The sequence below is a fragment of the Elaeis guineensis genome, chromosome 11 (assembly GCF_000442705.2).
Source record: "Elaeis guineensis isolate ETL-2024a chromosome 11, EG11, whole genome shotgun sequence".
Lineage (NCBI taxonomy): Eukaryota > Viridiplantae > Streptophyta > Magnoliopsida > Arecales > Arecaceae > Elaeis > Elaeis guineensis.
Window position 1 is genome coordinate 91094065 of NC_026003.2, and position 15841 is coordinate 91109905.

Genomic DNA, 15841 nt, shown 5'->3' on the forward strand with positions numbered 1-15841 from the left:
CGGGGATCGAGAGAGAGAGGGGGGGTTCTCATGCTAGGGACCATTAAGAGGAGGAGGGAGGGACGGCGATACGTCAGGGAAGAGGAAGGGGACGGGCCGAGAGGAGGAGGGAGGGCTGCCAGGGGCCGAGAGGGAGAGGGGGTTTCTCGCACTAAGAGAAGGAGGGAGGGCCGTCGGGACCGACAGGGGGCGTCTACACCGAGGACCGAGAGGGAGAAGGGGGGGCTCCTGTGCTGAGAGGTTGAGGAAGGACCGTCATGGATTGTAAGGGAGTGGGGGCCATCTGTGTCGGGGATCGAGAGGGAGAGGTGGGGATCGTGTGGGGGGAAAGGGGGTATCGAGAATCAGTTAGGCTTTTTTGTTTTCCCTAAGTCATGGAGAGAGGAGGAGAGGGATGGAGGGAGGGAGTTATATAGGCGACTCTAAGAGTCGCCCTTCAGTAAGATGACTCTATAAGTTGCCTTATGGAAGGGCAATTTATATGATCGCACTTCTATAAGGTGACTCTATGTGTCGCCCTTCGGTAAGGCGGCTCTCTTTTACTGACTCACCTTTTCACATGATGTGAAAAGTGGTGAGTTGACATTGATAGGACGACTTTCTTTTGGATAATATTTTGATAAATATTTTTTAAAAAATATTATTTTGATAATTTTTTTAAAATAATTATATTTTGATAAAAAATTTTAAACAAATAAACAACACAAGTAAAATAATTTGGTAGAAAGTAGATAGAGAGAGAGTTAGAGGAGTCGTGGAGGATCTGACATTGCGTAGAATCTCCTTCAGATGGGTATCGCCGGAAGCACTGTTGGCGATTGCAAGGGAGCCCGAGGCCCGTCCCTTCCTTCCTCTCTTCTCTTTTCCTCTCCACCACGTTGGATAGAGGAAATCGCTCCTGTGATGAGGGTTCGTGTCTTCGGGTAGCACGGACCTGACCCGAATCCAAGAATGTCAGGTGCGGATTTCGAACCCGACAGGAAAGGACCCGTTTTCTTTTACGTGGCGCCTGTCCCAGCGGCCATATCCGAAAGGGGCTGTGGAAGAAAGAAGAAGCCGGGGGGAAATAATTTGTTTGGTTTTAATGGCTACGGCTAGTTTCCAGATCTTCTGGCTTCGATTACCTTCGAGTGGTTACTCCAATAGCTTAAAATTTGATGCTTCTCTCGCCTCCCTTGGTTCTTTTTCTTCTTCTTCTTCTTCTTTAAAGCTCTGCTGTCCTACCGCCTTCCTGAAGAGGGGCAATGAACGATTTCCTCAGCAACCCAGGGTATCATCAGAAGGTACATTAAATTCTTAATTTCTGCGTAGAGTCTGAAATAATTCTATTTTCTAGTGCTTACAGAATAACTATTAATATTTGGTAGATTTCCATTTAAGCTGGAGCTAAATATTGAAATAGTTTCCTGAAATTATGTCGCATGTCTTTAATATGTGATGCTGAGTTGATGAATGGAGAGATGTTGGTGTGGAGTGATACTTATAATGTTGCTTTTGCAATGTAAAAGATCCTTTTTATTGCAAAAAAAGGAACTGCAAGGAGGTGTTGAAGGGATCAAACAATGGCTTTGTTGTCAACATTTTAGAAGCAATTCTGTTTGCCATGATATGAGATTGCACAGAAACCTGAAGCACTAGTCTCATCTTTGATAGTGTAAGATTGGAAAATTTTGTTTGGCCCCACAGAAATAAAGTCAAGCTTTTGAAGGTAATTTGGGGGAAAACTCCACCTCCTAGCTCCTAATAGTGCTTTGTTTGCACATCTTTGTGAGATAGGAGTTGCCTGTGATTGATATTTTGGAGCTGGATCCACATGTATGTAGATACTCCGGCAAAATCTTCTCCTTTTCTAATATAGACTAAGATAAGCAAGGGAAGGCAGAAAGGTTTCCCTTTTTCCTGAGAGGAAGAACTGGGCATGGATTCCTTATTATTCTTAAAAAAACTAAGAATAGTTAAACGCTTTTCTCTTTTCTTTTTCCCCCCTTATATTGGAGGATAAATTGGGCGGTAGACTTTTGTGGAAGGGGATACACTTTGAAGACAATCATGGCCCGTAAGGTTATCCATATGGCCGAAATTGGAAAGGGGGATGAGATACAAAGGGAAAATGTGTTAAATTCCCCAAGGTTTTTCACTTAGTTACCTGTAGAAGGAGCTGCTTGGAGTGCCATACGAAGAAACAAGTCTCTCTCTCTCTCAAAGAAAAAGGGAATAAGATTTGCTTAAGATGCAGATGCAGCTTCCTGTATAGAAGTTTACCTAAAAATAATGTTTTCCATATCCTTGGGGAAACTGTGACATCCTAAATCAATGTTTCCTGCTTCTAGGCTTTCTATTTCTTGGGGGAGTTGGGGCCCCTGCTGTTCCTCTAGATCTGCCATTAACTAGTGCCTACAAGACCATTTGCTCTTTCACTAGTAGCTCAAATGATTGACTGTGTCACGTTTTTTCCAATCTTCTTGTTGCTAACCATCATAATCCTTCCTCTCAACCAACATATGAGCTGGCATCGCATGATGCTACAGCAAAATTTTCATCTAATAGCCCAAAATGATGAATGTTGAAGATATGGAAGAACATCAGGAAGGTTAATTATATTTATTTTGACAAAAATCTTCGAGTCATATCATAAAAATGACTATGATAGTATTACATCAGGAAAAATGAAGTTCAATTCTGATGATTTTCTATAGATAAATTATATCAAGAGGTGTTAATTTGTTGCCTTCTGTTTAAATTCAGAATAAATATGCATTTATTATTGAAATATGATGAGGTTATAAGTAAATAAGGAATACAGGATATTCATTTCTAGGGCTTTATAAGTGAGGACCTTTGATAGATTGACTAATTTTTTGTTCTCTATAAGGTTTTTGAGCCACTTCACATCTTCAATCTGCTTGTTTTCGCTTCTTACCAAGGTTGATTGTGTTGGTATTGGAGCCCAAACTGATCGACTGGCAGCATGGTTCGGTATGGTCCTATGGCATTCCGTGACGGGCCCAAACTGACATAGCAGAGAGGGCGGGGGAGAGGGAGAATGGGAGAGAGGAAGAGAGAGAGAAGAGAGGGAGAAAGAGAGCAAAGGAGAGGGAGAGGCTACTGGAGGGCTGCGGAGACCTTCGAATGATTGGAGAAGCGGCTCTGTCCTTCTTCTTTCTTTCCCTCCCCCCTCTCTCTTTTCTTCTCCTTCTCCCTCTCCTCATCATTTTCTCACTTCGACTGTTGCAATCTACCAGTGGTACGGTTCGGTACATTTAGAATTGGACTATTCAGGATGGTTCCATGAACCATGCTTTTTACAATTTTTTCCTCTGACATGTATTACAAATGCTGGTCTTTTTATTGTAAGTTTCAATATTTTGAGAATAAATTGTAACTTTTCTTTGGAGACATCCAATAATATATTATAACATTTTTGAGAATATGTCTTAATATTTTTATTGGAGACATCTGATAAAATATTGTAGCATTCAATTGGACATCGAGTAAATTGATCCATACTTTCTAATATAATGACGTTTCAAAACACTTGCATACAAAATTTTAAATCCCGTAGGATAGGGGTGTCTCAGTTTCTCCATAGAATGGGACGCTCTACTCGTGTATCCCGGTAGATATCCTTCATCTCTCTCCTCTTCTGCTTTCCTTTCTTTTCTTCCTTCCTTCTTTCTTTCTTTTCCTTCCTTCTTCCTTTCTTTTCCTTCTACCTTCTTTTCTTTTTCTTTCCTTTTTCCTTCTAGTATCCCTTTATTTCTTTTTTCTTTTTCTTCTTCTTTCTCTTTTCTTCTTTTTTGTCTTCTTCTCTCTTTGTTTCTTTCTTGTTTTTAATTATTCTTCTTCTTCTTTCTTTTCACTTTTCTTTTTTTCATCTTTCTTTTCTTTCTTTCTTTCCTTTTTCTTCTTCTCTCCTCATGTGAATAGGTTTTGGACTCCTGATCCCATCCTAGTTCCATTTTCTCATAGAAATTGGATCGGATGGCCAGGTTGCCCCCTTGTCTTCTCGGAACTTAAAACCTTGCTTGTATGAATCTCTCTTTATGGATGTTGGTAGCTATAAACTCTATTATGGTAAGAAAGATGATTTGAGGGTTGAATTTTGGTATCATCATACTTTGATGCAAAGAATTCCGTACCGGCTTGAACTGATCGGTACATCCCGTATCAAGCCGAACTGGCAGGGAATCGAAATGGTTTGGCCGGAGCAAGCGGTATACCGGAGGAGAGAGAGGGAAAGAGAGGAAAAGAAAGGAAGCGAGAGAGAGGAGAGGGAGAGAGAGCAGACGCCATCAGAGATCGGTGGTGGCCTGCTGCGGCCGCTGGAGGGCTGCAGAAGCCTCCACGGCTCAACTGTTGCCCGATAGGGCTTTTAAATGAGCGAGAAAGAGAGAGAGAGAAAGAGGGGAAGTGACGTATCGGAGGGAGATGCAGTCGATGGAGTGGCTGTCGGATGGCCGTCGTGGCCACTGAGTGGCAGAAACCGTGCGGGCGGAGCCACGGCCGTGGAATAAGGGCGACTACCCCTATTCTTTCATCATATTTTTTTAAAAATAACGATGAATAGTGAAGTCGGCAATCAATTTGCCAGTTTAAATAGTAAAGCCGGCAATTGATTTGCCAGTTTTACTTAAATGAAGCCGACAAACCCATTGTCGACTTCACTTTTTGAAAATTTTTTAAAAAAAATAGAAAACAGTGAAGCCAACAATGCATTTGCCGGCTTTACTTAAGTGAAGCCGGCAAACCAATTGCCAGCTTCATACTTTTTTGAATTTTTTTTAAAAAAATATCCATGAAACAAGGGCATCCGTGGTGTCGCATGCGTGGAATGCGCCGTCCGACGGCCATGGCAGTCAGTCAGAGGCTGTCCGATGGCCTCTTCGATGGCTTCCCCTCCCTTCTTTTCTTTCTTTCCCCTCTTCTCTCTCTTTCTCTCTTTTCCTCCTCCTGATTCATTTTCTTTGTCTGTGTTAGTTCGCACCGATCTGATCCGGTACGGATTCATACCAACCTATACCGTCGGTCAGTCGGTATGGGTTCCGATATCGAATCCGCAAATCTTTCTTTGATGTATATTAGTACGTGCATAAGTTAATCCTCGTGTTTTTTTGATCACTTTATTCGTATCCTTTTTTTCCCTTTTATCCTGTATAAGTGGAAGACAAAATACGAACTTTTTCTAACAGAAAAAGTAATGCTCTTTGCATGATGGAGTCCTAATCTATGGATTAAGAACTCAAATGCTTTATTTTGTACTAGTAGCTTATGTGTAAAATAAAATGATTAGCAGCTGAAAGAAGCAACTTCAGCTTGAGCAATGCCTACTTGACTATTTGAAATACTGCAAATTATTAAAATGATGTTTCTATGAGGTAAAATGGCATTCATATCTTTTGCTCCGCTAGATTGTATGATGTAACTTACAGGCTATTGTCTCATTCAACTACCCTACAATTTCAATATGGATTAGTACGGATGTTATATGCAAGCTTATCAATCTATGCTTTGTCCATGCAAATGCTTTTTTGGATGAGATTTGGTGATTGATGGCATGTTGCAGAGTTCCCAAGTGAGTTAGTTGAAGATTCAAAATTCGTTCCTTTGAATGCTGATGATCCTGTGTATGGTCCACCTGTAAGTCTCCAGAGTCTCAATTGATGATTAATTATCTAGACTAGGACTTTGCCATACCCTTAAATCCATGATTATAAGACTATCTTTTCTGAAAAAACTTGCCATAATACTTTTTCTTACAACTTTCCACTTTCATGTAAGTACATGTTGAAACAAATTAGATTTCTCCTTGACTTTCACATTTTCTCAGTAAGATTAAAATTCAGCAGGCCGTTACTATTAGTCAGATTGATTAAAGCAGAATACGGGACATGTTTTCTGAAATATTTTTATAAAATAACTCCAAATTCTTATATGATAGGCTTTTCTAAGACATGAACTTAGAACAGTACCATGAAATGGAAGCTTTAAATTAAATTTGTAAAGCTCATCAAAAATGATAAGGAATTGTTCACTCTGAATTTGTTTTACTCATCATCTAGAGGATTGCAAGCTTTCATCCTATATCTCTTTTGAAGATATCAGTGTTGGTGAACCTTTAAATATATGAATCCTTTCTATTATTTTTTTGGAACAGCGAGTGTTGGAGCATGTCACAAAAAATATTTTCCCTCTCTAGCATTACCAAACAATTTAAAGTTAATTAAAACAAGGTAATGAGATGCCAGGGATTGAAAAACTGCCCTTACTAATGCCATACTGGCCAGTACGTACTATAGCAGTCAAGGACTGGTGCAAAGGACCCCAGCATACCCTGATTTTAGCAAGCCATGCCCAAATCACCTTAAGTCATCTATCATTTACAGTGACTGATACATGCCCATATATTGATATTTAAATCCATAAGGCATGCATGATACATCGATGTAGAGACCTTGCTTATGATGATCTTACTTAATGTTTTTCTCCTTATTTTGAAAAGTGGAAGTCCAGTTCTTTCATTTTTCATGAAATAAAATTAGAAAGATAAAAAGAAAAACATGCAGCAATTGGAGATGCAGGGGATCGAACCCTGTACCTCTCGCATGCAAAGCAAGCACTCTACGTCTCTACCATTTGAGCTACATTCCCATATTAAAATTCAGCAGGCCCTTGCAATTAGTCAGATTGATTGAAGCAGAAATGGAACATGTTTTCTGCAATGTTTTTTATGACTTTAAATTATTATATAATAGGCCTTTCTAAGATATGAACTTAGAAGGGTTCAAGAAAATGGAAGCTTTAAATAAAATTTGTAAAGCTTATCAAAAATGATCAGGAATTGTTCACTCTGAATTTGTTGTACTCATCATCTTGAGGATTGAAAGCTTTAATCGTATCTCTTTATTAAGGTATTGGTGTTGGTGAACTTTTAGATATACCATTCCTTGCTTCTAGCCTGGAACAGCAAGTGTTGGAATTAGTTGCAAAAAATATTTTCCCTCTCTAGCATTAGAAAACAATATCCTTGCTTCCAGACTTGAACAGTGAGTGCTGGAATAAGTTGCAAAAAATATTTTCTCTCTCTAGCATTAGAAAACAATTCCAAGTAAATAAAACAATGTAACTAGATGCTGTGCATTGAAAAAGTGCCCTTACTAATGCCATGCCGGCCAATATGTATCATTATAGACCTTATTTATGGTGATCTTACTTCGTGTTTTCCTCTTTATTTTGAGTAGTGCACATTCTTTCATTTTTTATGAAAACATGTTTTAATTGGAGATGCAGGGGATCGAACCTTGTACCTCTCACATGCAAAAAAAGCACTCCACCATTTGAGCTACATCCCCATATAAATCTTTTCCAACAAATATTTCTCATTAATCATGGTTGGATGATATCCCGCAATCTTCAACATAGCTCAAATATTTCTGAAATGCTTCTACCGTTTGAGATACAAAAGGCCTATGGAAGATTTCCACAACTTGCTTTCTACGATAGACTAGATGAGAATCACAGTGGCAATAACTGTTCCTCTGCTTCATTTGCACATCAAACTTGAATATCGGTTATATGAATAGCATGTACTTTTCATGGGACAAAGAATTTTCTTGATGCTGCAGAGATGAACTGTCAATATGGTCTCAAGTTCTTAACAATCACATCTTTGAATAGAGATGGATAGCATAAACTTTTTTACCACACTACCTTGTTACTTTCACAGCTAACCAAATTTGCAAGGTGGGAGGTACTGCCAAGGCCCACTTTATTGCTGACACTGCAGAATGTCAAACTGCTGCATCAAGGGTTGCAAGGTCAGAGGAGGCGAAGCTCGATGAGACAAGTAAAAGGCACTAAATAGGCAAATTTAGAGCAAAGCATGGCAAGAAGCCCATATAGAGAGCTAAGATAAGGAATAAGAGTCTGAAAAATACTCAAAGGGATCTTAAGGAATAAGATGGTAATCTTAAAGCTGCAAAATTCCTATGTTAGAAGAAGAACCATTTGATGGCTCAAACATTTGAGTCACCATGTAAAACAAGGGTTGAAAAAGCTACAGAAGGCAAGAAAATTGAACAACACCTATCACCTCTCAACTCAAAGAAAATCAAATAGAGATGAGACTGATTCATACTGATCTGTAAGTTTAACCAATTGAAGGAAAAAAAAGATATTTTACTTGGCAAAGTAAGCTTTCAAAGAATATCAGAGGTCATTTTCATTTCTTACATGTAGAAGGCATGCTGAAATATATCACCTAGTGGATGAATTTATCATATTGGGGTTACTGAAGGAAGAAACATAATTTCTTAGATGAAAATATGTCATCACCTTCAAATACCTCATTTGAGAAAAGTTAGAGGTTGAGATGGACAACCACATTCAGATTTCAATATCGGTGATATTTTAGATGCAGCAGACTTGGAGAAGCATCAGTGGAAGTGTCATCAATAAACTCTTGGTTTTACTTTTAGGAAACAATTGGCTAAATCTCTAACATATTTGAGAAATAGTGAATATGAGATCCTCTTGTGGAACCAAACCAATTTTATGTTTTTCTTTTCATAGCTCTAGCATACTTGCAAGCATAAATCCAAAAGGTTATTCCAGCAAATTGACTGCAATTTTTTTCGTTCTTTTTTTATTTATTTATTTTTTAGAGAACTGGGATGGGAAGAAGCCCAGCCAAAATCAGGGTGAGGGTGGGACTTGAACCTAGGTCATGGCTACTCAACCACTACTGATTTTACCAATTGCACTAGTTGGCACCCTCGACTAGCATTTTTTTTTTCTACCTAAGTTTTCAATGCAATAGAGAGATTCAAGTGTTGGTGACTTGTCATGACAAGTTTCTGAAGCCATTTTACTTAGCATTAGAAGATAAAACCTAGCTTTTATATCTCTTGAGTTTGAAGAGACATGTTGGAAAAGTTGAAAATGGGGCAAAATCTACTAAAAGGAAGCAATAATTTACCTTATATAAGGTGTATGGGTAAATCATTGCTACTAATGTAACATGTGAATGCAATACATGATCAAAATAAGGAGTTCAAAGACTGTTCCTATTCCTATAAGGACCCATGTGAGCATTTGTTTGGTCTCATATTAGCTATGTACGGGATAGATCTTGGGTACTTTTGTAGGACTAAGGAACCCAAATAATATGTTATGGCTAGCCATTTTAAGTGAGGTACTAGGTTGTTGCAAATAGTATTAAGGTGGGCCTAGCCCATGTGCATGAATCACAAGCCCTTTTGGGGTTGATCATGAGCCGATCATGGTGTTTCTGATTGGATTTATTTAGATTTAGACCCTTAACTTGGTGAGGATGCCAAGGCTTAAACAAAGAGAGTATGTGAGGACTGGTGTGGGCGTGTATTTAGTCTCACATTAGCTATATACCAAGTAGATCTTAGGTACTCATACAATGCCAAGAGATCCAGATAATATCTTCTAGCTAGTCTTTTTGTATGAGGTCCTGGGTCATTATGGTTCCTGCATACGATAACTTATTTAAATTTAGTATAGTAGCTTTTGTGAAATATTGTATATTTGTATGTATTGGGGCCTATATTGGGGTCCCTTCTAATGGAAGTTTTAACATTTCTTGAAAATGTTGGTTGTTGTATCCTCTTTGAAACTCTATAAATAAATTTCTTTTTCTTTCAGTCGCAGCATTCCAATATGTTTGTATTTCAATTTTTGTGAAGAGTGGTGCCTAGATGTTGATTGATAAGAATTTGCAAGATATCTAATGGGTGTTAGGTTACGTCACCATAATACTCTTCATGGCCAGAAGTATTGGCATCATATGTTTGTTGGTACTCTTATGGGTTGCAATGAGGAATCTTGATATGCTGGTAAAGAATCCTATAATCCTTTAAATAAACCTCAGAAGATTCAATGTCTTCTTGTATTTCTTTATTGCCTCTAAACTACTAATGACCAAGATTCATTTAAAATACTCTAAATGTGATTAGGAGACATTGATGACCTTCATTGGGGTCTACAAATGGTTCCATATGTCTTCAAAAGGTGCTTATTAATTGGTTAGCTATGTCAAATTTTGGCATAATTAGTAGTAGATGTTTAAGTTCGTAAGTAGTTTTGATCCTTATTTTGTGTGGGAGTAGAAACATAATGACAATGGTTTTTCCTTGATTCCTAAAACCTCATATACATGCACATATGATTGTTAAATGAAAGTAGCTATTTGTAGATTCCTATTTGTAGAGTTCAGAAGTCCGAATGCTAGCACAAGCGCACGATGGTAGCTTCCATTCTGTTTGCTAGACAAGATAGATGTTCCATCTTGAGAAATAGTTTTGACTTCATATGACATTACTCTGATGAAAAATCTTATCATTATGGAAATCCCATTTAGTTATCCCACTTTATCAAATTTTGACATGTTGAGCAATTTTCATATTTCAGGCTTTATTGCTACTGGGATTTGAAGCAGATGAAATGGACAGGGTATCTTTCTCTTTCACACATGCTTGCAAGGAAATTATATAAAAAGTAGACTCTAGCAAGGATTCAAAAACCGCTACTTGCCATGGTGCCAATGTTCTGTCAGACCAGTACAATACCAGTTCATCACTTAGTAGCAAGAATCTTCCATTTAGGATGGTGAACCTGCTTCCCAATCTTCTCGGAAACTTGTTCCTGCACTCGCTTTCTATGTGTTTTGTTAGTAATTTTTTTTTAAGAGACCTGCTTATGCATACCTGCACCTCACATGCCTCCGATAACTAAGATTTGCTCCATACCATGCATAATATGGCATTGCATATTGGTACTTTAACAATATGCAATTTTGAGTATCTTTTATATTTTTATGTTTTCAATTTTTTGTTTTTTATGCCTAATATGCTTATTAGGGTGACTTTATTCTGTTTTTTAATATTTTAGTGGTATTTGAATGGATGTATGGTATCAGAGTGTTGATATCCATATCGACATCTAAATTCTTTAACAAAAAATGTCATCCATCCAGGATGGCCTTGGTGCCAACCTAACTGGCCTTGGTGCCACCATTACCAGCCTATTGTGACTGGGATGCATGATTTGTGCATCATATTGGCCAAACCAGGCTTGTTATCAGCTGGTTTCAATTGACACAGCTAATACATCTCAATTTGACACATTTTGGTGACTTGGACCCCATCCCAGTCCCATTTTCATGCTACAGTGGTGTGGTATTGATGGTACCATCTCGTTCCAGTGATCATGGGCTCTAGATACCATGTACAAGTTTCTTACAAGTTGCTAAAGGCATAAAAGTGTCAATTTATCTTATCTAGTAAGCAAATATTCACAAAGTTTCTTTTATTTTTTTTCTTATTTTTTTATAACATTTTATATGTGTTTAAAATTAACTTATTTTCAGGTGGGTATGCGCATTTGTAGGTCTTTTATTCATCATCAATTGCTTCCCCTGGTGATTGTTTCCACCTTTAATGTATATATGTTTCTGTTACAGATTAAGAAGTTCCTAAGAGAGCTAGATGGTGAGTTTTTAAAGGTAACTTTCCGACAATCATGCTAATTCTCTTCGTCTCTTGCCATTTTTCGCTCCTAGAAACATTGATGTTCCAATTATTTGTCATCCATCAATAAACAAATTGCTTCTATTACATAATTATTGGTGTTGCTTCGATATGTTCGATTAAGCATTTATGTTTTTAATATGATGGTTCTCTACGCTTCTTTAGATTATGACTGGAGCCATATTACTTGTGACAAAGCTCATTATGATGTACCTAATAAAGCTGATTGCATGATATTGTACTGCACAAATGACATTTTTAGCCATATCTGAAACAAAGTAGCCATAAGTTTTATGCATCCAATTTTGCCACTCTTTCTCATCCAGTTCCATGTCATCTGGCATGAAAAGCCTTCAGAAATCCTATATATTGTCCTTATGTCTAACAACCAGTGAAGTTCTTTACCAATTCACCTGGTTTTATGTTCTTCTTTCTTTTATCTTTAGATGTAAATCCAACCATCCCACTTTACCAGGGCATCTCTTTTTAGGTCATATACATAACCAGTAGAACTTCCTAGTTTTACCGGACAACTTCTTCACCTCTGCTTCTCTCATTTTCAAGAAGCAAAAATGTATTGATATTTGCCACCTAAAAGAGGTAATATGAACTCTATTCATATGGTTTATTTGTTGGAAAATATGTCCCAAAAGCCAATCGTCAGCCTGTTGACGGTTGAGCAACCTTGTATTGTAATTGATTTATTAATAAATAAAATATATTTTTGGCATTTTCATCATAAGTTTTCATCTTCTAATGAACTCCGTTGTTGTGATGAAATCCTTAGGACTATTTAGGTTCGATAAAGAGAGGATTTATCGATTAGTCCTTAAAACTGTTCACGACCAAATGATAGGCTGTTAATAAGGACGACAGCTTCTATCGAGCATAGGTCGCTGTAGGCCATATGGGTTGGTTGTCCTCTTAACCAAGGAGTGTGGAGACACTAGTATGGCATACAGGTGAGATGTAAAGGTACATCGTCATGGAACGTGACCAACTCCAGAGCATTCTGCTGTCGAGAATGTTTCTGATGGGATATAGGTATAAGTGTCCCTTAGACTTGAGATCGCCTCAGTAACTTACAAGCAACTCACTGTGCTTTGGTACTGGACTAACTGAATTTCTAATTCAGTGACGAAAAGCTTCTGGGCACAGTCAAGTACTTGTGAAGTCGGAGTTTGATCAAGATGGAACTGACCACTCCAAGAGTTGGAGAAGCATGAGTCGCTGTATTTCAATTTAGCAAAATCTTCGCCAGGGTAATCCATCAGATGGATTTGATATTTTGAAATACAATGTGGACAACCTGATCAGAGTTGACAGTTGAACTCTGAGGTGTCCTATGAGCATTTTGGTCAAGAGGATGAATTATATGGAAACTATATCTGCATGGGTTCTAAGGATGTTGTTTTACACATTCGATCTATCCGGCCGTTGGGTACCATTGCTAGATGGTCACTTTGATTGGTTCAGAAATTTATTCCTCTGCTACCAACTTAGGTTCAGACCTATGAGGTCACACACATTAGAGTTCACGATCCGATCGGATGGTTGATCAACGATTAAGAATCGTTCTAAGGTTAAACGATCAATACGATTGATATTTAACCTAGTGCAAGTATTGCAGGAGGATCAATTAGCAATTCGATTGCTAATTGGCTTAATTTGATTAAGCCAATGGGCTGAGATTAAGTCTAATTGAATATGATTTAATTAGATTTGGTTTGGGCTTGATTGGATCAAGTCCAATTGATTTATTGGATAAGTCAAGTGCAAGAAAAAACTAGTCCTAGTTCAATTAGGACTTGGGTCAACCTAATTTCTAATTCGATTAGAAAATTAAATCAGATTTAAATCTAATTTAACCTGATTAAATTAGGTTCTTAATTGGGTTAAGACCTAGTTTAATTGGGTTGATTTGGTTTGAGAAACCAAATTTGAACAAGTCATAGATTGAACCTTGTAAGACTAGGATTCCACCTTGCGCCACCTTAGCCCCCCACGCCCACTCTCTTTTATTTTATGCGACAAAACCTTCTCTCCCAAGCCTTTACGCATGCCCAAAGCTTTCTACTCTCTCTCTCTTACATGGAATGTGGTTGTGGACCAAGTCAAAGTAGGAATTAGTTTGGATTTCAAATTCTATGAGATAGAATTTTAGGAAACCAAAACTCTTTCCTTATGGCACTGATTTTATTCAGATTTTTTTTGGGATTTTCGTGGATTTTATGGCACATATTGTGCGCCCTTTGCTGGTGGTCCATGACAGAAAAAGGAGGGGGCGCCCAAGAGTTGGGCACCCCTTGTTTTGTCCTGTTTGAATTTTTCTTGACTAGGTATTTGACCTAGACAAGGATTCTTTATATCTCTTGATTTAAGATGAATTTTTTTTTAAAATTTTCGGGGATTACAGAGCATTGAGAGACCTTTGGGGCATGTGAAAATCAGAGAGAAAAGAGTGTTGGGGCGTGGAGATATAATGGACACAAAACTAAGTGTTTGGGTTAGAGCAAAGAGAAGAAGAAGAGGATCTTCTTCTAGGGTTGCTGAGTTCACCTCTTTTCTTCCTCCATCTATGAGTTTTCTGAGAGTGTCTCACATTTAAAACTCCTTCTCTTACTTCTCATCTTTGGAAGAATCTAAATCAAGAAGAAGGAGGCATCTGATCGACTATCGAAGAAGGATCAGCACAGTACTAGCATACTGTGCTGATTTCCTGAATCAGGACTTCTGATCGTGATTCGTGGGCTCGTGTGGATGACTTCTAGAGGCCGGATGCGTGTGCGGCTCGCAACATCATCCTCAAGCCCGGATTAACAAAGTTAGAACGTCTAACTTGCAAGATAATAGATCTGATCTATTATATTTTATATACATTAGATGTAGTTTACAAACATGTTGATATGATCAACATGTAGTTCTTGCTCTTTATATTTAATTTCTAATTTAATGCCATGTAATAATCATGTAATAGGATTTTAGATCTAGGGATTCTTTGGTTTTAATAAGATAAATTTTGATTTATTTTAGTCTTCCGCTGCCTGATCTTGAAAAAGTTTCAAGATCTAACCCTGAAATCCTAGATCTGGTTCCTTCAATTGGTATTAGAGCCTAGGTTGTTTATTACATGATTATTTATACATGCTTAGATTATTTCTTAGATTAGATCTAATTTATAATCTGATTGTTAAATCTGAATTAAAATTTTTAGATCAATCACAAACTGTAGGTTGTCCTGCTGTAAGGTTTACCCCTCACAGTGCAAAGGTTATCCTAGTTCGTGTAGATCTATCTTTAATCATAAATTTATTAGATGTGATCTAGATTAAATTTATGATTTATTAGATTTAAAAGGTGTTTAAATCTAGAATGAAATCTCTTTGTTAATAATTTCCGTGCAAAGAACCATTGGCAGTTTTGCTGAAACCAGCTGGGCCGGCTCGGGCACACAGCTGAGCCGGCTCGGGGATTTATCGAGCCGGCTCGATGTTGATTCGAGCCGGCTCTCTCAAGCAGACAGAACTGATGCTCGGGCGAAACGTCGTCGAGCCAGCTCGACTTCAATGAAGAGCCGGCTCGACCATCATATATTTGTCTGGAAAATTTGCACAGTTTAAAGTAGAAATTATTTCAATTACTTGAATCTGTTTAGATTAGATCTAAAGTAGTTTCATACTTATTTCACTTGCATTTTGATTATGAATCAAACATGCAACTTGGTTGGTAGAACCATGTTGTAAAAATATTTTACAAACATAAAAATTATTTTCGAAAAGCCGAACCCCAACCCTCAGCCCAAAACTTAATTAAGAATTAAGAAGTTGTTTGATTAGGTTCTAGGATTGTGAATTGAAGAACCTAAGACACAAACCATAACATATTGGGTTAGTAGGAATTAGGTCCATTAATTGGGTTAGACCTAAGGTTAGATTAAAGATGGACTTAATTAGAGAATTGACTAAATCTAATCAATTGTTGTCTTAGATTAGGTCAAGGATTCTCTAGATCAATTACAATAGTTGTAGTTGGTCAAGTCCATGTCTTTAACGAGAACCAAATGGACTTGATTCTTGGCTAAGCGGTCTAGCACGAACTGTTAGGTTGATCTAATCGAAACTAATTAAACCAGTTAGTATCTAAGGTAAACTAGACCGGTGGTTTTTAATTGGTAGTCTGTTTACCTGACCATTTCTGATGGTGTTTAAGGCAAGTTTTGGCAGACCCTCCCACCGATCGAACTTATCTGGCCTCTTGGTGAAATTATATTTTGATCGGATCACTTGACT

General features: G+C 37.8%; 1 protein-coding gene across 1 annotated transcript; it reads left to right on the forward strand.

The window, feature by feature from the left end:
• The first annotated feature begins 1006 nt into the window (after positions 1-1006).
• LOC140852388 (uncharacterized) lies at positions 1007-11551 on the forward strand. Its single transcript, XM_073245322.1, has 4 exons — positions 1007-1283; positions 5564-5637; positions 10435-10476; positions 11486-11551. The coding sequence occupies exons 1-4, from the start codon at positions 1085-1087 to the stop codon at positions 11549-11551; spliced, it is 381 nt and encodes a 126-aa protein (XP_073101423.1). The 5' UTR covers positions 1007-1084.
• Positions 11552-15841: the final 4290 nt, after the last annotated feature.

Coding starts and splice junctions, on each gene's coding strand:
- LOC140852388 (XM_073245322.1), top strand. CDS start 1,085: ATGGCTACGGCTAGTTTCCAGATCTTCTGGCTTCGATTACCTTCGAGT. Junction 5,638..10,434: donor ATCCTGTGTATGGTCCACCT/GTAAGTCTCCAG, acceptor TTCATATTTCAG/GCTTTATTGCTACTGGGATT. Junction 10,477..11,485: donor AAGCAGATGAAATGGACAGG/GTATCTTTCTCT, acceptor TTTCTGTTACAG/ATTAAGAAGTTCCTAAGAGA.